Source organism: Vidua chalybeata, chromosome 2, assembly GCF_026979565.1.
Source record: "Vidua chalybeata isolate OUT-0048 chromosome 2, bVidCha1 merged haplotype, whole genome shotgun sequence".
In the NCBI taxonomy this organism is placed as follows: Eukaryota; Metazoa; Chordata; class Aves; order Passeriformes; family Viduidae; genus Vidua; species Vidua chalybeata.
Window position 1 is genome coordinate 95,181,342 of NC_071531.1, and position 26,016 is coordinate 95,207,357.

Consider the following 26,016-nt stretch of genomic DNA (forward strand, 5'->3'; position numbering starts at 1 on the left):
TTTAGGAGCTGAACAAAACAGATAGTTTTTGGAGCCTTTTTTTTTTTTTTTGCATTATATTGTAAGTTCCTGTCACCTGCTGCGTTTTATTGATATTTCAGAAGAGTCTCAATTCTGCGATAACATTCTTCTGAATTACCCTCACAGGGAAATCAAGCCAAAGAGATTTCTAGGAAGTTATTTACTTGGTCAGATGAATGCCTTTCTTAAGGCAATATTAGTATGCTTACAGAATTTTCTCACAGCTCAGCTCTAACACATGGCATAGACTGTGGCTAAGCTTTAGTGTTTTGAATTTTAAGATGTGCTGTGAAATAATCATGGTTAAATTCAGCATCTCTTTTTCTTTCCAGATACTTTGGAGGCAGTGTAATGAGAAATTGGTTCTTACCTCAAACTGGAATGACTGTAAGCTTCATTAGGTAGCACAAACACCTTAAAACCATCATTCAGTTCCTTCCTATGAGACTGAATTATTAGAAAACTAGACTATTGAACAGAGACATTCTCCAATTCTAGATCAAAACAAGAATACATTGATGGTACCAAAATCTGGGAGGAGCCATCAGGATAGGGCTGGCTGATGCACCTTTTGTGCCAAGAGCTGCAGAGACACAGCCAGGCTGGGAAGCACATCCTGCCAATGTGAGCACACCAGGCAACATCAGCAAGTTACAAAGCAATCCCATCTCATGTAAATGGCACCAACCTGGGCTTTTTTTTTTTTTCCAATTCAAGCCCTCTGTTGGAATACATTCTTTTTAGCAATTACAGAGCTAGCAAAAATAAGGACTTCTTCAGAAATTGATATTCATGTGTGTATTCAGTAGTTCTATTTTGTCAAGGTAGGCAGTAAGGAGAGATGGAATATAGGACATGCATTTTACATAAAACATTTGTGTGGATTTGTTGTATCAAATCAGGATTTTAAAGACTCTTATGTAAGAGGAGAAAAAAAATGACAGTTCAGCCAGGTTCCATACAATATGCATGACTGATCTTGTTTACATAAAGATCTAATAATTATTCAGAGAGTAGCACTGAATTGTATTGCAATGTCATTTGCTCTCTTGTAAATGGTATTTGTAACATTCTTATTTAATAAATATTTAAACAGTGATCACTGACTCTTCAATCAACCTGTCTGGTTGAAGATTACAACATCAGAGCATCTCCTTAAGTCTACAGCTCAAGTGCTGCCCTGCATCTAGTTCAAAAGGACAAGTTTAGGTCAAATACTTAATCCTGTTGCCTGGATTTGATCAGTCCATGCTATAACTTTCACATTAAGTGTGTTTTAGCATCTAATTGATTTATATAAATTTAAGGTAAATCATGCCTCAAGTGACTTGTAAAGCTATTTGGGCAACTACGAATTATTGTAAGTACATTATGCAGAAAAAGAATTTAATGTTCCCCACTTAATAATACCCAAAAGGTTTTTAAAGAACATTGTAGGGCTTGTATCATGAAATTAAGTATCTGAAAGAGAGAGCAAGCACAAAGAACAGGCTGCTATTTATGGCATTCATTAAAAGATAGGCAACTTCCTCCTTTATATTCAACTGCATTCTTCTTCTCTATTCAAAGCATTCAGATTAAACCAAATGTGGTTGAGGACTCTGTTTTGCCCTATGAAATACCACCATCATACCCACTGCTTTATTCCTGACTTGAAAAATGTAGTTAGTTTGCTTAAGGTGCAATACCATACCTGAGATCTGATATCTAGCTTTTCAAACAGATTATTAAGTCAAGTTATTCCTCACTCTGATTTCCAGTAGTTTTATCCGGGCTCACTGCTCTGTAACTTACTTGACAAACATCTTCACTATGAAACAACAGATTATTTTATTGTAACAGAACAGGAAAGGTTTGAGCACTTCTGCATTTTTTATTAGAAACTAAAAAGAAAATTTAAAAATCAGTAATAATGATGATAACAGAAGCAGAGATAAAACTGCACTCCACTTAGTAATCCATCAAACTGAGAGGACCATGCAGAGACACCAGCCTGGATTCAGAGACTTAACTCCAGTTTTTCAAAGCCAAAGCATTTCTAAACTAAGCTACTTCAAGTCCAGAAGAAATCTTGAGAGTCAGCCTGCAGGCATGCCAGTTCACAAAAGGAGAGCTAGTATTGTGTGGTAAAGGACTTTTTAAAGTGTCCATAAACTAGAAAGCAATCATTGTGCTTTTTGGCAGCACTTACCTTAGGAGGCTGTATTTTGCTCAGTCCTTGGGAAGGCAAAGTGGCTACAGTTAATGTTGCTTTTAGCCTAAGCCATAGAACCAGATATGCTATCAAATTTCTAACTGCTCAGCTTTTCCTTGTACTTTGTCAGCTGCCTTGAAATTCCAGATTCCTCCTGACATTTTAGCTAAAAAGGAAAACAGCTGTTCTTGGCCGCTTTTTTTAAACACCTGGACAGACAATGCTATGCAACAGCTTTTCTCCTTCACCAGAGTATCTACATTTCGGCATATAAAAAACTACTTTGTATTATACTACTCAACTCCCTCTCCTTGCAGCTATTCCAAATACTGATTGACTCAAACCCCAGTGAAGAGCAGCACTCATGTAACACTGTACAGTAATGGCTCTTCTTTAGAGAATCAATGAGAAAAGGCAGACTAAATCTGAGCTGTAAATTCTGTACTAAGATTAAAAGACCCTATATTTCTATATCTACACCAGTCTCCTAGGCAGCGTCCAATTCTCTCACTCTTTCATGGAACAGGTTTCATTACTATGTCTATGTGTGATGTACAATATTTTATCCTCATTACCACTTACAAAACTAAAAGGCAAAATATTATTCTCATTTGAAAGTATTTGAAGTCCCAAATGAATTCTTTAGTTACTTTGAGACCATGCACTCAGAAACTCACAGCCATAGAACTGACAGCTGGAAGGCAGCCTCAAAAATAAAATTTTATACTAATGCAGAATTATGACTCACAATATGATCCCTCTGCCTGCATTCATTTTAGAGAACTGATGACAGGTGTCAGTCTGTTCTTCTTGAAAGATAGATCAGATGGGAATCCAGATTGTAGTCCCACCACAGGTCAAATAAGGAAAAAACTTTTAGACTCCAGAGGGCCCAGGGAGCCATGCATCCAAGAGTTATTCTAATAGTGCTCACTTTTAATCCTGTCTTTGCTGGGATATATAGAAGGAGAACATTTAATTGCTGACTGCAAGCCACAGAACTGGGACTTCTTGTAAAAACAATTTTTAAACCTGGGAATCACAGGATTTCCCGTACGGCCAGTTAAACTGTTCTCAAAACTAGAGTTTTCCAGTACTTTATGTCTACGTAACTATTACATCTCCCCACAGGCATTCTGTAGCTGTGTATAACAGGAGGTTTGTATTGGCTTAGTTGCATTAAAGAAACCAACACTTCAATTACACTTTAAAAAAAAAAAATAAAGTTCTAACAGCCAATACAGCCAATATGGAGGCCACACTCCTGGAATATCAAGCTTTCACTTCCACTGCCTATTAGTGCCAAGAATGAAATCACTCCACAGCAGTGTCCCTGCCCTTTGTGCGGCAGAAGCTGTTTCTTGGCAACCAATGCAGACAACTGAGTTGCCACGGAAACTGGAGAGACTAATTTATAAAAACTCTGAAACAAAGCAACTATAAAGGCAACCCTAAATAGGGTGGGTATATTCTGTATTACTTCCTACAGCGTTCCCACTATTAAAAGAATCAGAAATGAAAATACTAAATTATTAATTGTAACTTTCACTATTTCTGTAAAATTGGACTTACAAAGAGCTAACATTTCATTGCATCAGCAGCCAGCAGCCCCTTTCTCCCTCTGGTTCAAGCTGGCAAATACACCTGAAGATTTATACTGCAGTTGAAGAGGAATGCTTTCCATGCCAGCCAGTGTATTCTCTTTCAGGGAAGAGGAAGGCTGAGGGAAAGTGGCACAGACAACTGTTGAGGAGTGTGCCCAAAATATCTGCAAGCTGGATAAAACAAGTGTTAACACAGTGAAAAAGCAGAACAATGATCATAGATCACTTGAGCTAAGAAATATATGTTCAAGTTGCTTATTCATTTATAAATATCTATTAGTAGAAAATATTTTCTCTTCTTTACTGACTAGAGACATGCCAGAGATGGCCATCTCTGAATGCATTCTCACCAGAGACATATTTTGAGTATGTGCACATGTGGAGAACACACTCAAGGCATACATTTTTAGTAGTGAACAAGGTGAGGAAAGCCTGGCCACATGCTGCATTTCCTAGAAAGGAAACCAATATGACAGCAAGTTCTCTCTTCAAAGAACAAACTAGCTCATTCAGCTGCCTAGCCAGGCAACTTAACTCCCCAGAATGCTACATTCCAGAGAAAGAGATGAAGAGAGCCTGCATACATTTGCTCAGAGACAGCAACTCACCGATGGCAGGTGCCCATCAACGGGCATGGGATGGATTCTCCTCCTGCCACGTTACCCTCAGACCTCTCCAATTCACCGTGACATCTCCACAGAGTTCAGGTTAGGTAGCAACTATTTGTTTACTGACCATCTAACTACTGCAAGACACAGCACCAGTGACAGGAGTCCTGGCTACTTCACCTCCTTAAGGGGAAAAGTCCACTTGCAGCACTGAGGGAATCAACCCAAGTCCATTTTACTCAGCCATAAAATTCCTCAAAGTGATTGGAACTGCTGGAAAATCTCTATTGCTCTTTCAAGTTTGACTTAAGCAGACTCACAGGTACAAAACATAAGAAGTGAGGACTGAAATAAATAGTCCATAGACTCTTTCCAGGGGAAAGTAGACCAGAACCTCAGCAGTTTAAAAGAAAATGCATCCTCTTAATGCTTTCTGCAAATCAGAAGTCAGTCACGCTCAGCTATTCAATCAACTGTGAAAGCCAGTGTTACCAGTGCTGATTATCACCAAGATTGTCAGGTGTGTAAGACCCAGTGGAGCTAAACAGCTGCTCTGGAGAAATGCTGCACATCAATCAGTCATTGTAAATTATAAACGCAAAAAAAAATGCATCCCAATTGCACAAGTCCCTGAGTTCGTATTATGTAAACAAAGAAATTCTGCACAGATTCCATTAATTTTCATGGAATAGTGAAGTCATTTTTGAGCTATAAGGTCTTGAAAGATATTTCTCTAGCATATGATATTACACACCAACAGCCTATTTCCCAACACAGACAGCCTTACCTAAGAACCTGAAAAGCACTACTACATACAGCTTCTCCAGAGGGTTAGAAGTAAGTAGAGGATATAATTTCATTTTTATAGCTTGAAGGGTTGGTGTACCAAATATTGCCTGAGAGGTTCTCTCTACTATGGTGCTCTAACAGACCTACCATAACTTTTGAGCTATCCTTAGAGAAACCCAGAAATATCAAACAGGACACAAAGAATTTGAGTTCTTTTAACCAGTCACTGACAGACCAAATTCTCTTGACAGAAGTGTAAGACAGCTAGATAAGTTTCTCACATGTCTCAGAAGTGGCTTTATACTTCAACAGCTTGTATACTCTAATGCCTTAGAAGAGTCAGAGGCACTGCCACCTTAGCCAAGAGCCAAAGAAGGTGGGTAGCACACATTCTTTGCCCTTTATAACCTTTGTCCTAAAGTTTAAGAAGTTTTTATAAGCCTGTAGGGTGTTAACTTTTTTTCACTGAAATACATCATTGAACATTCTCTGCTCTTTGAAGAAGCAGGTAAAGATACACTCTCTATTACAGTCCCAATTTTCTTCTACTGAAGCCATAGCCTGGTAAGTCATCTTAAACTTCCCATCATCTCATGAAACCAGTCAATAAAACTGCACCTAGATACTTGACAGCATTATACTTAGAAGACATTTTCCAAACAGTGAGTGAAAAGCCATTCTTTACCACCTAAATCCATCCTTTACCACCTACATGAATTCAGTTTACCCAGCAAGGAGGTTGCATCTCCAATTTTTCTTCAAATTATTAACTTGTAGGAAGAAGGCAGCAGTTGTGATAAATGCAGTTTACTGCTTATTTTGACAACTTCATTCTCAATTCAAAGTGAAAAATCCCGTGGATTAAGGATCCTTTCTTATTCTGAAACATTTTGGCCAACATCCAGGTGAACATGATCCCAAGAAGGTGAACATGGCCAAGAAGGCCAATGGCATCCTGGACTGTATCAGCAATACTGTGGCCAGCAGGACCAGGGCAGTGGTGAGGCAACATTTCAAAGCCTGTGTCCAGTTCTGGGCCCCTCACTACAAGAAGCATACTGAGGCACTGGAGCAGGTCTGGAGGAGGGCAATGGAGCTGGGGAAGGGTCTGGAGCCTTATGAGGAGCAGTTGAGGTAGTTGGGAGTGTTTAGCTTGGAGAAAAGGAGGCTCAAGGAAGACCTTATCACTGTCTACAACTGCCAGAAAAAGGTTGTAGCCACATGGTGGCTGGTTTCTTCTCCCACGTAACAAGTGATAGGATTAGAGGAAATGGCTTCAAGTTGCATCAGGGGAAGTTTCAGTTGAACATTAGGGAAAAATTCTTCACAGAAGAGGTTGTCAAGCACTGGTATAGGCTGAACAAGAAACTGGCGGAATCACTATCCCTGAATCATCATCTATTTAAAAGAGAGTCAGGGACATTGGTTAAGTGGTGGACTTGGCAGTGCTGTGTAATTGTTGAATTCAGTGATCTTAAAAGGCTTTTCCAACGTAAATGATTCTGTGATTTTATAAGTAGTAACAAACATTAGCCCAGTCTCTCTGAAAATGAGGACTTTCAGATTTTCATATAAAAGCAATACACTTCTGTATCTCTAGGGATCAGCAGCAACGGTAAAATAGTGAGTGCGTTGGTGACAATTTTTCCACAGCTCGAAAAGATTTTAACAAATATTTTAAGCAAGTGGCAGATTGTTTGCTTTTATAAGTGACAGAGCAAGATCAGAGAAGAACCAACCCAAACTTCCCAATAACTTTTTCCTCTCCAAAGACAGTTGCACATGCTATGCCATATATGAAACTATTTCCTTATAAAGCCATCTGTTTCAGTTAAAGGACTAGTCCAGATGGGCTTGGCTCAGTACTAGTTCTCAGAGGAACTGAACTTCACAAATCTGAAGGAAATCTGAGCCATCATAACAAGATATAGGAAGAAGATGGAGGGTGAAAATCCACATGAAACAAGTAACTGGGATAGCACAGGGTTTTTTTCAGAGACAGCACTGACTGGAAGAAACAAACAAGCCAAAAAAAAAAAAAAAAACCCAGAAAAAAAATTTGCCTCCGTATTTGTTCTAAAGAGAACCGATGTGCATGTTGGATTGTGGGTGTATGTGTACATAAGAACACAAAAGAGTTCCAACCTGCCCCTCCCACATGGTCACATTACTGAGTAGCAGGGATTGATGCAGACATCTCAAAAAAAAATGAAACCTGAACTATGCAAGGCCTGTAAAATTTTTTTAAAAATATCTTTTTGGTATAGATTAATTAGATCCTTGTTCAGGAAATAACTTTACATTTTTTGGGGGAAGGAAAGAAAAACTCTAAGCCAACATTCTCTTTGCTTCCCTGCCCCTTCCCTATATGATAACATCTTCCCTATAGGAAGGGAGAAAACTAGGAAGAGAACAGTTTGCTCAGCTGTTTTGCAGTGTTGGTAATTAGCTGAAGGTTTGTTTCTCCTCTATATGACAATTTAGAAGCAAGGGAATGATGTCTGAAAAAAGTTTCACAAAAATTTTATGAATGAGAGTAATACCAAAAAAGCCTGGTTAATTTAGTTGACTATTCTATTGCAGGATGTGTCACAATACCTGACACTTGTTAGCATTAGCCAATTGACTCAGAATAGAATTATTCACAGCACTTACATCTTTTTTGAGAAAGAAAGGCTGATAACATGAAGCCTACAGGGTATTTTAAAGTTGTGCAGAACATAGCTGCCTAAAGGGAAGAACTCAAATCATGGCTCCACTAAAAAGACAAACCAAAGCTGGGCTACCAAGCCTTTTGTCTGCTGAATTTTTTATTTGGAAAACCCTTACTTAGCTTCAGCTCTACAGCTTTGCCAAAGTCACTTGTGATGTGTCATAAATACTTGGATATATCACAGCTTATGTTGATGGCAGATGACTCTCTAAATTACTTGTTATGTTTTTGGAAACAAAGGAGCATCTACCCTTCCAGAGCCTGGAGTCCTTCCTCTCTTCCTTCTCTGGGATGCATTACTTGGGATTTGCCAGGAGACAGCTGCTTCTCCCCCAGCAGGGACTACCAATAATTCTTCTACTCCCAGCGCTCCTGTGAGTTTCACAGATTTGTGAATTGGTTTCTTTTACTGACCTACATTTAACAGAAATTCCTGTGTAAAAGGCAAGTCATCTTTTCATGTCTCTTCAGTAGCCCTGTGCTGCTTTCTAGAATATTTTCTCTCCTTACTATTCCTCTGTGCTGCAGTTAGCTTCACTCTTGCAGTCTCCTAGCATCATCCATGACAACTTTATACTGTCTTCTCAATTTCTATTATCTCCCCTCACAGAGAGCAGTTATCTGGTCTCATGCTCAACTTCATGTCTACTATTTAGTAATCAGCATACCTTTCTCTACACCACTATTTCTAAGTGATTGAGATTAAATACTAATTTAGAAAGGAATTATGTACACCTCAAAAAAGGTAAAATGTCTTGGTCTTATTTTGCATGTGTCCCATTTATCTGTTATCCATCATTTTGCCTAACATTGATTAGGACTGCAAAGGTGGAGAAGTGGAATCTTTGTTCTTTCTAATGCAGCACACACCCACTGCACCTTGAAAAACTGTTCCAGCTCTACTTGACAATTTGCAAATTATTTGTTACCTTTCCTTATCTTGGAGGTTTTTTTGGTACTAAGTTAAAAGGCTTATTTCCAGGTAGTAATCTAAAATAATACAGAATAAAGCTAAGGAAACTTGGTACACATTTTTAGTGAGGCTTTGTTCCCAAAGAACAGAAACACTTACTGTACAGACAGACTATCACTGATTTGGCATATAAAACCTTCCCACACACTCTACCTAGGTTATTCCAGGGGAGAAAATTTGGAGCTGTAAAGCTGCTTGTCACTTCAGGATTTCAGAAGTCATGACAGACTGCTTTAAAAAAATAAAAGCATGAAGGAAAAAAAATGGGTAAGCATGAGGACTACATAATAATCATAATGTTTCTGTTTCAGTGCTGCACCAGGAGAAGATGCTGCAGTTTGAAGCTGAAGCCAAGGGAGAGCCTCTCCTAGCCAGGGGAGGAACTGGGAGCAGTGGTGAAGAGACTCAAGTATCAGTCATTCCTTTTACAGCACCCACCTCTTAACTTCAGTGATCCTTCTGATTACTTGCCTGTAAGTTAAAGCTTTCCTCTTCCTACAGAGGTACAAAATGACATTCAGTTATTCCTGTCCTCCTCCTCCTGTAACATTTAAGAGAACAGTTCCTACTGAATGCTGTGAAAAATGACTGGCATTCAGTTGGACTCGGCACAAGAGAAACCAGAGCTAGATTATCTTTTCTAGGACAGCCCTCCCCCATCTGCAGATGGAAAGGTTAGTTTTTTTACAGGGATGCCGCATTTAAAAGCTACTCCTCCTACAGTGTCATTGAAGACTTGCCAGAGAAAGGAAAGTCTCATCCTTTCAGTCTCATCACCTCCCCCCACAAACAACCAAAGGATGAAGCACAGCAGGCTCTGTACCAGGCCACTTCATTTAAATAGTGCTGCTTAAACGGGATTTAAATCAAGCTGTAATATAATTTTGTTTGAAAGCATTTTTTAGCAAGATGACAATCCTACAAATACCATTAATCTATAACAATTCCTATAAATCTTAACCAATTTGTTCTTTTGGTCCCACATTTAAAATTCAGTAAATGTTTTAAAACTGCTTTTAGCTTCATAGCATCATTTCTTCCTAATGTCTTCATGAAATTGTCTGATTAAAAAGAAATTCAACTGAATCACTCTTTATCAAGAACAAAATTTCTTGAGTAAATGTTTTCATTCTGACAAATACTTTACCTCAAAATATCACACACTGACTACTGGAATACCTATACATGATTATAAAAGATTTTCTTTCATTTCAGTCTTCTGTTACAGAAATAGAGCCCCAGAGAGACTTTACCTAGTTACTTGGCATGTCCAGAATACAGATATCAAATGTTCATCTCAAATTTATTTGCTGTTAAATTCAACAAAACAAAAACAAAAAAAAAAAAAACAAGTGTTAATGTTTCTGGTCCTTAGCTTGTTAGAATAGCCCTGTTCTTCCTATTTCATCCCTTAAGATATTCTGTCTCTCTCAACCTTTCCTCAAGGTACTGATGGCAAATCAATGCTAATATTAGTCCAATTTTCTTTACGTAAGTTACAGAATTTTTAGTTTGCCTATCCCTGAAGAAAAAAAGCAGATATGAACAACTGCATTCACAAGGATGCTAACAAGTGCAAAAGCACTAAACACTTCTACATGCATGTTCTCCCACCATCTCAGACCAATGCAATGTTCAACACCTCTTGCATTAAAAATCTTCACATCGTGCTCACTGCTCTCTCATCTGGTTTCTGTTCCTCTGGTTCTGACAGGCCACTTGATTATTCTTCCCTACATTAACTGCTTCATATTTGCTTTATTAAATTTTACAATGATTGCAGTTCGTGCTCCTAATTCATCAAGATCACACTCTATTTAAACAAATTACTCCAGAGTATTCACAATGCTCCTTAATCTGCCCCAGAACAGATGTGTTCTGGTTTAGAAACCGAAACATGCAAATATCTTTTCTCTAAGACCTATAGGCAGCCTTCTTTTTCACAAATGTACAGAACAGTGAAGGTACTGGAGCTCAGGAAGTATTTTTATGTAGCAAGAATAAAAGAAGTACAAAAGCATTTCAAACAGTATGGGATACTCAGATGACAGGAGATAATAAACCCTGCTAGCACCATCATACCTACAGAGGGGCACTGACCCTATACATGCCTATGTAGCTATAGCTATAGTAGCTATGGGCAAAAAACCCCAAAAACTGCTCTGTATCAGAGTCAACAAGGCCATATATGGGCTTTCTTCATGATTGTGAATTTCTACGTTTTTAACATTTTTATTCTTAATCAGTGAGACAGAATTACAGCATCCATGAGCTAATTCTCGTGTAAACACAGGGTTTCTCATTATCAGTGCACAGTGTGCCAAGACCATTCCCGCAACACACTCAGCTCCCTCTCAAAGTTATTTCCTCACCAAGGAGCATGCAAGCATGCTGCTTAAACACTCCATAAAATGCATTAGCTTTAACTCAGATTTTGTATGGGTGTAAATGCAAACACAAATTTCATACATGGGAAACAGCAGAAGGTTAAAGCAATCTTAGTTATAAGCGTTTAAGATATACTAACAGAACAAAAGAGCTGGACTACAGAAATGAGATGTGCTCAGGAAACCCTTTCACACACAGAAACTCCACAGAAAGCACAACTTTTCAGCATTTGCTAGATTTTAATGAAACAGGAGTTGTGACTAGAAATCAAGAAAGGAGATAATACTGAAAGACACAAGAAGTTAAAAAATCAAAAAAAATTAAGGAGACTCCTGGAAAACCTTCAGAAACATAAAAACTATTCAGAGGTGAATAAGAAAGGGAAAATGAAACGGTAGGATATTTCAAGGACAACTAGAATAAAGGAAGAGCTAAGGTTTAGCTTCTGGATGCATGGTATATGTCAGCAGCTGCAGTTTGCAATTCAAATTAATGTAAAACAGATATATAACCTGTCTGTAAAGGAAGGCAGGTATTCAAACACTATTCTATTTAAACATATCCATTTTAGTCAATGTCTGTCTTCCCTCTCTTTTAATCAAAGCCATTCTACTCTGGCTATTCCACAAGATGCCCCCAATTGTCCCCTGTTGCCTGGCAGCTTTGAAAAAATCATTGCTTATACCAAACCAAAAAGATAATTAAAAGCAGTTCAAACTGGCATTTCGCTATTCAAGTGATGAAACACTCTATTCACTTGATGAGTACATGTCTCTTGCAATTTTAAGCTATTAAAGCTCAGAGGAGTTTTATTTAAAAGAAGTTTCTGAGATTCAACATTTAATGGAAAACCAAATCCACTAGAACAACTGATTTGGGAGAGGCAATCAGCCTTAACTACTTAACATGAGTTATTTTCAGTTATCATCCAGCTGAATTCAAAACCCTATATAAAGCTTTGCTGCTTCCAGTGGGAGCATACTAGTCTTCTGCCTTGCTTTCTCTAGTCACACTCACTTACCTCTGATAATTTCAGAACCATTTGTGCTCATTTTTATCTATGTGTAAAGTACTATGTCCTGTCCTCAGGTCCCAAAAGCCTTCTTTGCTCTTTGGCCTATGACTTCAAGGATTCAATCCTATGGAAGAAGCTTCATTCCCTTCTCAGCAGCTTTGCCAAGCAAAATCACCTGCTTGTAGCAGGTAGTCTGACCTACTTCAGAAGTTTCTTGGGGTAAAACATAAGAGAAAGTACTTACTAAAATTTAAGAAAAAATGTGATATACACCTTGTATACCATTAACCAGTGACATCAGGAAAACAGTCTCAAAAGTGTTTGATTTATATATAAAAATCTAAGCCATTCTCAGTATTGCATTCAGTACAATGGAAACATTTTCACCAACTGGTAATTGTATTAGTTTCTAAATCTGATTGAGTCTGGACAGTCTGGCCCCATGAACTGGAAAACAGTACTGGGACATAGATTCAGAAGAGATTAAGTCAATACTTCCTCCAGGATTGAACAAATTATTTTCAAGCTTAAAGAGAAATGGAGGGGGGAAGAGGCAGAATACATAGTACATCACTGATTTAATATTACATAATACTGTTATCCCTGAAGATCCTCTCCGTTTCAGTTCCAAAATTCACATCTAAGAATCTGAATTGCACCTCCAACACAGGAAAGAATCCTTCAAGAGGTTGAGACCTGAATTCATCTTGAATAACTTGATGAGCACCTCAAAAGTATGTCATTGCCCTAGACTTGCTTTCTACAGAAGAATCACAAGACATAATTCCAGACTAACTACACTGAATATTCAAAAATATTTGTGTTTCTTGCCACTCACTACAAGCAACAGAAAAGTGTATGGCTTAAGAAGCTTCAAAGTATTGAACACAAAATGTTTCACAGTTTACTGCAGTTTCAGAAAAGAACCTGGTTTCATAAAAACTTAATCAGAAAAACAAGGTACAAAATTGGGATGTCACTACAATTTCCTGCACTGTCAGTAATTTTTGACTTATTTTGCCAGTATCAATTGCCTTTTGAAGGATTTGAAAGACCTTGGCTCCTATAAATGCAAGGATTAGTTTTCAGAGAAGAACACAGCTGATGACAGAATATTTATGTAGTTTGTCCTCTCAGTATTCATCATTCACATAAGCATCTTCTTCTACACAACAGCTTGGCAAAAGGTTGTTGAATAGGAAACTAAGTGGAAAGAAACAAGTAATCAAGGACATACTTGCACTAAATCTCAGGTAGGTGCTCAAACTTGAGCTTGAGTAAGTTATTATCCTTTAGTTCATTAACTCAACTTTTTTCAAAACAGGCACTGCCAAGGTTTTCCAAGTGTTTGTGTAAGAATTCAAGGCCCAACATTTAAAGAGATAATTATACAAAAATACTTATATTTAAAAGGAAATATTTAAGTTCCCATAAGCTACAAGGCAGAATTAAGAATTTTTCCTATGAAAAGTATAATTTAATTTCTCAGGAAGGAAACATGTTACAAAAAACTGTGAGAGGAAAATGTTGGGTTTTTTCTTTAGATGATGCTTAAGATGCTCCAAAATGGCTAGAAATTCTTGGTTCTCTTGTAACAACTAACTTTAGAAGGAAAAACAGAACTGAACAGGAAGAACCCAGCAAATCCAACATCCATTATGATTTTTTAAAGGATCATTATATCATAGCACTTAAGAGAAAGGAAACACACACTTTGCCAACCAAAAAAAAAAAACATTACTAACAGCAAGAGCTTCAGAGAGTACAAACAAAATCATCCCAGTGAACACAACAGTTTGACAATACACCGTAAAAATCTTCAAACCATCAATCTCATTTGGTTCAGACGAAGTCATAAGGCAGGGGGAGAAGAACAGAGAAAGTTTAGGATGGCTACTGTTTGAAAGCATCATAAAAAGGTTAAAGGTTTCACCTGTTCATTAAGGACTTAATTGGTCCCAAGGACTGTGTTTTATCGAGCAGTGGAAACTCTTCTCCATGACCACCAGTAATCTCATGCCTGTCTCTACAAAACAGCTGAACAGCATCAGAGAACTCTGCAAGCACTTTTCCAAACTCTCTTCCATGAAGCAACTAAGCAAAGAAACCCCAGAAACTCTCCACAACAATATCATACAGTTGAGGATGTTCCCTCATGGATTGCTTTTCTTTTCTTTTACTGCCAATAGTCAGTAAAACACAAATCAGAACTTAACTGGATAATAAGCTATTCTTGGTTACATTGCATATTTAAACAAAGGCCAGATGTAGAGGAAAAGAATCCTTATTCTAGAAATGGATAGTTCTGAATGACCACACCATCTCCTTTCCACTGAGAAACACTTCTTCACACAGTACAAAACTCCACCTTGAAGAGTTAGAAATTACTCTTCCTTAAGAAAGGCTTCTGACATACATAAACTCTCTAATGAGTATCTGGATATCTTTAAAGACAATAAGATCAGCTTATGTGATATTTAACACATTCTGAAGCAGGTAAGCAAGTTTTCAGTCTCATTCACCTAATAACAGCTCTTGCTTTGAGCAGCACACAAGCCTCTCCAAAGGATGCAGAAGATGGCGTCTTCTCATCTCAATTTTCAAAGTCAGTCTACAGTTCCTGTGGGATGCCAGCTGGCAACCATGGAAACTCCTATTGTGAGAAGCTTTTGGAGACAAAGCAACACAGTTGTCAGTCGCAGCTTAATAAGAACCGACCTTAAACAAATGAATGAACACACACTGCTTTCAGTCAGGAATGGGCTTCTGTTCACTCCTTCTCAGAGAACTTTATCTGACTAACAATTTAAATTGTTAGTCAATGTCATAACTTGACAATGAAACAGCCTGTACAGAAGCACAAGAGTTCAAGGATCTCACCTCTAACACTAGGATAACACCAATTGCCAGCAACTTGCTGAAACATGCAATTTTCATTCATTGACACTTTTTGGGTTTTTTTTCAGACTATCATGTCTTCAAGAAGGGACCTTTTCCTCAGTATTAAGAAAAATCCTCATCTTTTTAATCCTTCCCCAAAATCAGTTTCAAAACACAAAAGCCAGAAATTATACATCTTCCAGAGGGAAAAAAATAATATTCTGATTAAATATACGGCAGGCAAGAAGGAGGGAAAGTGAGGTGCATTACAAGATGGAGAGGTGCTCTTCAGGGTTTTTTACATGTCTCTCATAGTTATATAACATGGTGGTCTGTCAGAATTGCCCAGACAGGGCTTAAAATTCATGTCTAAAATGAGCAGCACAGGTATTTTCTGACTGGTATGGCCTTCTAGCATTCACATTAGAAGTCCTTTAGGAAAGAACAGCTCATGCAGTGTAAGCACAATGGGTTTCCGAACCCCAGAAGGTTGTCCAGTATTAAGTACCATCTCAAGAGCTGTTGCTTCCCTGTTAAAACGTTTTTTTGAGCTGCAGAAGTAATTTTACTTAATGTTTTCTCACAATTAGTCAGGATCTGCACAGCTACACCTCACAGAGAATTCACCATTGTTCTCTGCTCAATCAACATCACCCTTATGCCTTCAAACAAAAGGCAGAAGATAAAGTTACTGTGCCAAGATACAGAAGATAAGATGCATTCAACATTCTTCCTGTTTTTGAAACATGTGGACAATACCTGCTGTTTTGCGTGGGCTGTAGCTACAGCTTCACAAATACAAAGAACGTGCACAACCAGTCACCCTTAAAATTAAATGCACCTTCTATATTAAGATTACAAATGCTGATGTGAATCAAAGTTACAGGCACACACAAAACCAGTTGCTGCATATAAATTTCATTTTGGTTAACAGTCCTCTGGTCTAGATTGTTGTACAATACAGACTACCCAAATGCTGAGATGAGAATGCTATTCTGTGAATGATACCTACCTTCATTTATGTAGGTGTTTCTGTACCAAGGACAATCCAGGTCTAGAGAAACACATTTGAGATGTTTAATATATCCTAAAAACAGTACCTATTGCCAAGAATGTACTGCACAATACAGATGTTATTATCAGATCAAATTTTCACTTGTTAAGAACCACAAAAAACATAGCTCGTTTTAGGTCTAGGCGCAAACAGTTGCTTTTGCTCCCTTAGGAGAGTATTTTTTCAGAACAGTAGTATTCCTTTTTAAAAACTTCAATATCACATGTCTTCAGAAAGAGAAGTCCACAGGACTTTGCATCCTAACATAGCCAGTTTGTAGTGGGTTTCCACTAAAAAGTAAAAGCTTATTACACTCAGTGAATAAGCTTCCAGCTTTCTGGCACTGTGATGTTCCCTTTCCTTGCAGTCACAATTCTTCAATAGTTATTTTAATGACTTAAAACAAGGCTATTGAGGGACATCCTATGCCTCACACTACACCTTCTGTAAGGTATATGTCTTTAAGTAACTATGACTATATTTCATACCTGTAAAGGTAATTTGATTTGTGATAACATATTTATGAGTAAAAAAAACCCCAATAGATAGTGACTTTTATTGTGGTATCTCTGGCACTGACCATTTATCTGTCTGGAGTCAAATCAACAGCATAATGCATAAACTGAAAAATAATTTGCATGATTGCATCTTGTTAAGCTAAGCAAGCCACCTGTTCAAATAAGTAGGTCCTATTATAAACCAGATGTTTGTTCTGCCAAAAGCACACGGAGCATGTACAAGATAACAAAGCACTGTTGCCCAACCTTTAGTCTTTGTCAAAACATGCAAACTGTAAGTACCCTGCAAATATAAACATCATAATACTTCTAAAAATGGCACTGTCTCACAATATTGCTGTTAAATGTGACCTTGATTAGTTTTCTCCCATTTTAGCCATTGGTGTTATTCTAGAAGTTCACCAAGCAAACAAAAGCAAGAGAATAGCTTTCAACAAAGCAACGGGGCTCTATCTCCACACACAGATTGTGTCCTCAGTGTCTGCACTGTGTCCACACACTGCCTTTTAGAAGGCCATTTTTAAATGCACATCAAACTAAAAATGCCACCTTCTGCTAAGGAAAGGATAGAAATCAAAATGGAACAGTGCAGCTACAGTAAAGCAAGACACATTTCAGTCATGAAAAAGTGTTCCTTCTCTGTTCAAGTATGTGATATTAAGGGCCAACACTGACAATATCTCTTCATGAACTTAAACATCAGGTTAACCTAAAAAATTGAGTAGCGCTTATAGTAAGAGCATGCCCTCATTATCTGTATTCCTACAGGCAGCCATTACACCTACTCATTCTATTTTCACTTTCCTTACATAGCAAAGCTGGCAAGGAAAATGCCTCAAGATCTCCCCCTGGAAAGTTTTTGAATTTGGCCTGTGCTCTAAGACTGTTAAACAATTCTGAGAGTCCCACCATTTTCTAATGCATAACTGTGGTACAGGGAAGTAATTCCATCTCTTTCTCTAGAGTAAAAAGACCCTTGTACCAGTAGAAATTAAGTATATCTATAAAAGTATACATAAACTATTCCAGATATGGTGTGAAACGGATCCAGCTCTGAGGAGTCATTAATAATCAAACTGCAAAAGTATGCTAAATTCAGGCCATTGATGTGCTTTATAATCAGATTGCAGTTGTATATTGTGCCCTTTTTAGCATAAATGAAGTGATATTCTAAGGATTCTGAGACCCTGAAGTCAAAATACAGATTCTGATGGGCTATAAGGAAATGCAAATAAGCCACTAGTTATCCTGTGTGTATTAAGGAGAAACTTTTTTTTTTCTTCTTAAAATAAAACTAAAGTAATGCATGAAATCCTAAGTCAATACCCACCCAATACTGGAAAACATCAAGTTTTAGTCCCTGAACTGCCAATGACCCAATGAGATGGACTGGTTAAATTTGTTGGGGTTTGCTTTTTTTGAGGATTGCTTTCTTGAGGCTTTTTGTGTTTAGTTTGCTTTCTTCTTTTTGGTTTGCTTTCCCCTAACACCTTTCTTTTGCTATTCCAGAATAAAAAGTTGAAATGGCTAATACAACACACCTATTTAATCAAGTCTTGGAGTTCTAAGAAACACTCACAAAGCATCATGTGCACCAAAACTTACTAAATTTTCCAAAACCAGGAAGGGATTTTTGCAATAGGGAATCAACTGGATGTCAAAGGAGAGCTTTCTTCCTAACAATTAAACTTCCCTGAGGTTCTGATTGTCTAAGTACTACCTCTTCCATCAATACAAGCTCTTTACATTGTCACCAAATTTTAGAGGCCATCATTTAAATTCCTCTTAACTGAACAAAATGTTTATTAACATATTTTAGATCAAAACATCACAACTAACAAGACTATTTGAGGACAAGTATTTCAGTATTTACAAGTATTATTTTTCCATGTGTAGTGTCAGTATGGGACAACCACCTAACTGGATGCCCAGTTAAGTCTCTGACTCCTGCTACTTTTAGTAGCCTGAGGCATCTAACAATAGTATCCAACAACAATATACATACCACACTGTCCACCTGCACTAACAATACAGGGGATTCATTATTGCTTTGGAAGGGCAATTCTAGTGTTGGCCTCATAATATAATTCAGAAGAGAGGACAGTACAGAATAGCTTGTCTCCAAGTTATATTCCCAAAGAACAATTCCAGGAGAGCTTTATTCTCTTATCCTTACAGTAAATTACTTTTCTTGACTCAGAGCTTTAGGATTTTATTGCTATTGAAAGATTTAATCACAGATTTGTAAGATTTAGCCCCTCAACACAGGCTCTTCCAGAACCTTCAGAGCTCCAGCAGGAGTCACAGTAGAAGTTCCCAACTACAAATAGTACTGGAAAAATGCTTGATTTACCATGGATTTCCTCCCAGTAATAATTCACAGCTTGAATTTAGCAATAAAAAAAAATCTATCATCATGTCCCCAGTGCCATCTGGGAGATCAGGCTTTTGGCAAAGGGAAATGGAGCAGCAATTGCCTAGCAGCACAGGAAATCAATGACTTCCCCACTCAGGGCTGAGCAACAGGCTGCTCCTGCTGAGCACAGAGTCATTCATTTCCCTCCCTGCCAGCAAAGCTGCTCTGTACATGGAGAAAGCAAAGTCTCTGTTATACCTGCAGGACACACACACCCCTTCCTCTAAGCCCTGACCTTACCAGGGGGGTTAGACAGCAAGCTACACAACTCCATGTGTATATCCAAAAGGGGAAGGAGTATGGAGATGGCAGTCTCTTGGGAGAACTTCTGGACACAAGGGTTTCAGACTACAAGGTAGGTAACAAAAACACCACTGATTTAAGCTCAAGTCAAAGCTCAAGAGTTGACAAAGGATTCAACTGAACTATGCCAACATAAGGGCCAAGAAAATCTGGTCATCCCTTTTGCCCCAGTAGAAGGATAATACTAGGTAATTTCAAGAATTAGAGTTTCAAAACAGGTGTAAAGGGTTGTTGGTTTTTTTTTTTTTTCTTTTTTGGTTTGTTCTAAGCACGATCATTAAAGGGGAGTTTTAAATACAAAAACATAAAAGCGAGCACATTATCCAAGAGACAACACTGGCATCCCTCCAGGCTGCACTTCTTCAGAGCTAAACCACAAGTTTATTTACATATAAAATACAAAGCTTTATAATACAATATGCATTCCTTTTTTACTGAGAATGTTTGCAGGAATCAGAGTAATTATTCAAGATCTTCTGTCAATGTCATGCAGAGACCACCACTGACCTTTGTAGCTTTAAAATCTCAACTCCTTCCTCAAATTTACTAGTCTTAGTGCTCCCTGTAGCACGAGACAAGGTAAGAAAGAACAGGAGTTGAGAGCTTCCCTCGACACACACTTCACCTTTGCTGCAGACAAAAAGAATTTCACATCCACATTTTCCTCTAGGTCAAAGTTCCCAATAAAGTCACAGTAAGAAGATCACAACAGGCATGTGCACAGTCACCAAGAACTGTACTACTGTGTGTAACTGGTGTCAGAGGTTACTGATACAAAACAGCAGATAGAAGGGACTGCTGGTCAAGCCAGACTTGGCCCTGATTTGAACCAGTGTTCTGAATAAGCAGCTTGTCCTTTAAGCAGCCTTCTCTGAGATCAGAGAGTACTGCTGTAGCTGTTTCTGGAGCTATGTCTGCACATCAGCCCCAGCAACTGCAGATATGTTAGGACATCACCAGATCTTGCTGAGCACTGATTTACCTGTATCAGGCAGATTTGGCAGCATCTCACAGTAGCAACACTGTTTGCTGCATGTCTGTGAATCATTGAGCCTAGAATCTGAAAAAACACAGCTATATTACAGCAGAAATATCACAGTCTCTAGCAGCTTCTAGCTTTTCAGAGAGACTTCTTCAGTTTAATAAGTTACATCTGTAAATGCAAATATCTGCCTTATTTCTCTAGAGTCACCATTGCTCTAAATCAATTCAGGTCATGCTGAAATTAGCCTTGCCCTTCAGCAGGTTAAGAGCTTCTCCTGTTTTGCTATAATTAATACATGTCCATAGAAAAATTACAAATAAAGTAAAAAAGAAGTGGGATTATTCTGTAATATTTTTTTTCATGTCACTCTATCCCCAAGTTCAATAAGAAGCCTCTCAAAAATCTCACTCTGCTGCAATTTAATAAGTCAGCAAAAGAGACACTGCTTGAAGGTATTTCACAGAAGAAATAATATGAAACCTCCAAGAGACTCCTCAATAAATGTGAGCACCACACAAAATCCTACCTGTATTCCTGCAATAGGAAAAAAGCTCATTCATTTTCTAAGCTTGCACCTTCTTCATTGTCCATTTTAGGTGCAATAAGATTCATCATTTAGTCACTCTGGAGAGCAGTAGGTCTGCATTTATCATGGTGAAATGCGTCCTCACTGTTTGTTCTTACAGTTTATGGAAAGCCAAGTACAGTGACTCATAAAACTGCTGCAAGAAAAAGCTGAAACAAGTTAACAGAATGAGCTTAAGTGACATCCTTCATCCTACGTTTCCGGCATGCAGAGCCAAAACCATATCACACTTTCAACAGAACAGATTTAGAGCTATTATTTATCATAAATGGCAAGACCCTCACCAAGGCCAAGTAATGTTTCATGGTGTTCCTGAGCTGCTCACAGATGTTAAGTACACTACAAGCAGCAGAAGGCCTGGCTGTATGTTCTAGAGCAAATGGGACTCTTTTCTACTAATGTACTATTCTTTTCCTTTTGGAAAATTGTATTTTCTTCATGCTGAGAATGGTCATCATGAAAATTCTTACCTGTTTTCCATCTAGTGTGTACAAGCGTTTAACTACCCCTGAATCCAGCTTGATGGCATCGGTTATATCAGTAAGAACCTGTTCAAAGGAATGTGCTGTCTTCTTGTTGAGCAGAATCCGGACTGCCTTCCGTGGCTTCACTCCGCTCCTGATGATAGTGACCAGTTTAGGCCTAATGAAATCCTTATTCTCTTTTGTATCTGGAGTACCTCCTTTAGCAGTGGCAAGAGAGGGCACTGAACGAGAAGTAGAAGTTGTCTTAACATTCACTGACCAGTTTGGGTTTACATTCTTTGTGTACTCCAGTTTCTTGAAGGGTTCTATGGAGCCACATACATAACTTTCCCCTGTGGAAACAAAAGCAAAAGTCCAGCAAGTCAGATTGGAGAGAGAAGAAAAAAAAAAGAAAAATGCAGGAAAATAAAAAATCAAATCTTTCTCAAATTATTAAATAATATTCTTATCATTCTTGACCTACAGCACATAAATATTGATCTCTTCCCTTCTCAGATGCTACTGACTACAAAATGAGTGATCTTTTAAAGATCACTCTTCAGCTAACTGTTCGAGAAATGCTGTTACAAAAATCCTTGAAAGCAGCAGTTTTCTTATCAGAAAACACTATTTGCGGTGGGGACCACTGCTATCAGTAAACACAGTAAACTGTGCTCAGATTTCACCAGCAGCCCAGCGACAGCACATTATCAAAGTACTCCAGGCCCCAGCCTTCATGCTTAAGTGGCTCACTCCTAAGAAAACATCAGGCCCCAAATACTATAGAGGAAATACTAGGAAACATTACCAAAAAATATAGGCTACAAATAACATTTTATTAAGAAGGTGGATGAAAGTGTCACAGAAATTTGTTAAGATTTGATTTTTTTAAAGCTTTAGGCATCATAAACCCAGGATATGTAGAGACAAGAAACCTCCCTGTATTATTTACTGACTAAATATGTAATATATGGGGAAATGAAGACAAAGAGTAGCAATTACAGACTTCTCATCACAACAAATTTACCATACTTAAATGAAAAATAGTGGCTATTAGTTCCTCTTTCTGCTGAAGCATTATCTACAGTAAAATATTTTTGCAAATACCACACCCACACAACTTCTGGGGAACTAGAAATCAGCCAGAAAACCCAGCAGCATGCAGATTAGCACCTGAACCCAGGCCAGCTGAAGGCTGCTGTGTAAGGGACACCTGCTTGCGTGCTCCCAAACTCCCCCTTGAGCTCGACTCTGCTGTGCTAGCAGGAGCACTCGATGAGTTGGGTCAGCTCAGTGATCTGACTGAACATACCAAAGACACTACTAATTTTGCAACATCAAGCTGATCCAGTTCATCTTGTCTGGGGAAAAACAAACAAACAAGCCAAACAAAAATCAAAAAACTCAAAGAAACTAATACTAGATCCAGCAAGAGCGCACCTTCTGGCAGCCTGCAGTTAAATCACAAATAATTCAAGATCCTATTCTGAACAATACCACAGAGACATCTGAGATGTTTTAGTTCTTCTGGGTTCAAGAGTTCGCTGTATGCTAGTAGCACAGAGGCCTTCATGCCAGAAATTTAGCCCAGGGTAAGAAAACCAGAACAAAACTCAGTGATGCACCTCCTATGCCAAAAAAAACATGTAAGAACCAAAGATATTCCTAATGACCCCTGCCCCTAAGGAAAAAGGACTCACAGTTAAATCATTAAAAGAAAAGTAAGTATTAAAATTTAATTTCTGAACAAGTTTCAAGGCACCCAACCCAATTCCAGAGACATTACAGCACACAAAGGAATAGATACACAGAGTCACCACATTTAAAAATGGAGGCAGACAACACTGGGACTTGAGGCTTGGATAAAGGTAGGCTCTTCCTTTAATCCACTGCATATATACAAAAGAGACAGTATGTATATGGAAACATCAGAGTAGAAGGGCTCAGCTACAGTAATGAGTGGTCAGACAGTGCAGGTTCTTTTTTATCCATGTCCCTGTCCAATTGTTCTAGTATTAGCTACTCAGTTACTGCCAGGTCAGAATGCACCCTCAGAAGCACATCCACAAAATTAGCAAGTTTTAAGGGAAAGAAAAGAAATCCTACTATGAGTAAGACTGCTCTCAATACAATAAATATCTGCTCTATAAAATAATTTGCAGAAGTCTCACTTAAAAATTTTTAAGCAAAATTTATTCTTGTCTACACTTGTGTTTGCTGTAAGATGTAAAATCCACCAGCTACATCTTTTTTTTTTTTTTTTTGAGGGAGGATCTAAATCTGGATTTTCAGGCTGAGTCCTATTAGGGAAATTGTTCACTTCAGTTGCAGAAAATAATATTTATTTAAAATCAAGTCTTTAAATTAAAACTCACTTCTCAAAGGGTAGGATCATAAATAAATGTCGATACACAGTGTACTCAGAAGATCTACTTTAGTTTATTAAGAACTCTTTTGGTTCCCCTTCCTGAAAGGACAGCGTTCCACATGATTTTTAATATCAGCTACATTTAAAGGTCAGATGGATTCCTTGTAGCATTTAACTGCATGTCAGCTCTTCATTACAAAACTAAATTTATATAAATGATCATTAAAAAGGACCAACAGAATCACTGAAGGTTTGGAATTGTTTGAACATAAGCATTTTTGCCCTTTCCTCATTTCCAACAGTATCATATTACATCACTAAAATATTTACACCAAAATAATTTTTTCGTTTCAAGAGGCTCTTGATTTATTTATATTTATCTATAATCTTTACCTACAGAATACCTATTATAAAGCTATTAATACCTATTATATAAATAGAAAACAGAATACAGTAAAGAGGTAGAGCATCCAAGGCCTTCTTATCTTTAATAAGAACTATTTTATATATGTTAACAGAAACACAGACACTTCTCCCATAATGTTGTTATTTAAAACTATTTTAGATGTTATCCAGGGACTGCAATTTTCATGCATGCTGGTCCTGTAAGAATAAAAATCTTTAGCACCTCTGGCATTTGTATGCAGAGTAATCTCAAATAAAAGGACAAAAGATCTTCACCTAGATTTTCAATCCCTTATTTTTCACCAGTACCTCCAGGAGAAAAGACTGTAAAAAAAGTTCCACAAGGGGCATGACTTAAAAGTCCAATAAATCCATCTCCTGCTTTAGCTATTGCTTCCTCATCATCAGCTTTGAGTAACTGGCAACTGGAAGAAGAAATTAACAACCTCCAAACACTAACAGAACAAGTGTTGAGAAGGATTCTTTGAAGAAACTGGATTAAGCAAAGGGCACAGACAACACAGGCTATTTAAAAGTGTCAATTTGATTGCAGCTCCCCAGGAGAGGGGAGCAAGCGTTTCACAGTGCAGTCAGCCATCACTAATGGAATTTTGACTCTCGATTACAGTATCAATAGCCATTAGGAAAAGAAAAGGGGAACACGCAGTTGCTTCGGGGGATCTGGCATCTAGGGAAAAAAGTGATTACTACACCTTAGAAAGTATCCCTTTCCTGAGAGCCTCTTCACAGCAACAGTGGAAATGAAGCACACACCACCAGAACCTTTCAAGAAACATGCACAGCACTTGTTGGTCAGTTTCAAACCAGTAACCCTACAATTTAATTTGTATAAATGCTCAGCACTTCAGGAAATGCCATGTGGAACAATAAAATTAATCTTAGCATTGAGCAGTTAATCATAAAGCTAGTCATGTAGAAGGGCAGATCCCAAAACATTGTTTATGCTTAAAAAAAAAAAAAGAAAAAAAAAAGAGGAAAAAACTACTACCTGCAGTTGCACATCTGTCAAAATTCAATGCAGTTGACCTATCAGAGACATGCAACACCGGAGGATACTTCTTACAGGTCATGAGAGAATTTCAAAACTTGCTTCAATTATTAAATACTTTTTAAAATAATATCTGTGTGTACAAAGTGGTTGCTAAGGAGACACTGAATCACTGCACATAAGTACTGGAGCTTTCCTGATGCAAGTGTCTCCCTGTTTTCCACACTGGTATTAGCAGTTAGTTGGTTTTCTTGAGCTTGTTGATATTCTCCCTCTAAGAATGACCAAGACATCATCTTGTAAAAGCCATTTTTTGTGTTGCTTTTCTGTGCTTAAGGTGACTTGGGCTAAAATGGCTTCATGAGGAAGCCAGCTGATCCTAGGTGGAAACCCTAGAGAAGGAAGAGAGAATCTGTTTGAATCACACAAGCAGAGAAGGAACATCAGCCTCTTTGTGGAGGTCAGGATTTGCCAATTTATGGAAAATAGTGTTGATTCCTTGGAGTACAATATGTAGTAGGAATGTAAAGTTAATTTATTAATTAGCAGTCATTTACTGGGGTCCATTTCCCCAGTAGATAAGGCAAGAAATATGTTAAGAGGATGGGGAAGGGACAAGCACCCCCAGCACTCCATGCCTAAGCCTACCTGCCTTTCTTCACTTCTACCCTTTGGTTTTACACATAAAAAAAGCAGAATCTCTATCTCTCAGGAGAAAGGACA

At 38.0% G+C, this 26,016-nt stretch overlaps 1 protein-coding gene across 3 annotated transcripts in view; it reads right to left on the reverse strand.

The window, feature by feature from the left end:
* The window catches only part of DCLK1 (doublecortin like kinase 1), a 237,329-nt gene that overhangs the window by 202,366 nt on the left and 8,947 nt on the right, over positions 1-26,016 (reverse strand). For all 3 annotated transcript variants that reach the window (XM_053934574.1, XM_053934575.1, XM_053934578.1), the window contains exon 3: positions 21,518-21,864. In XM_053934574.1, coding sequence (XP_053790549.1) covers positions 21,518-21,864 — 347 coding nt within the window. The remainder of the gene's footprint in view (positions 1-21,517; positions 21,865-26,016) is intronic.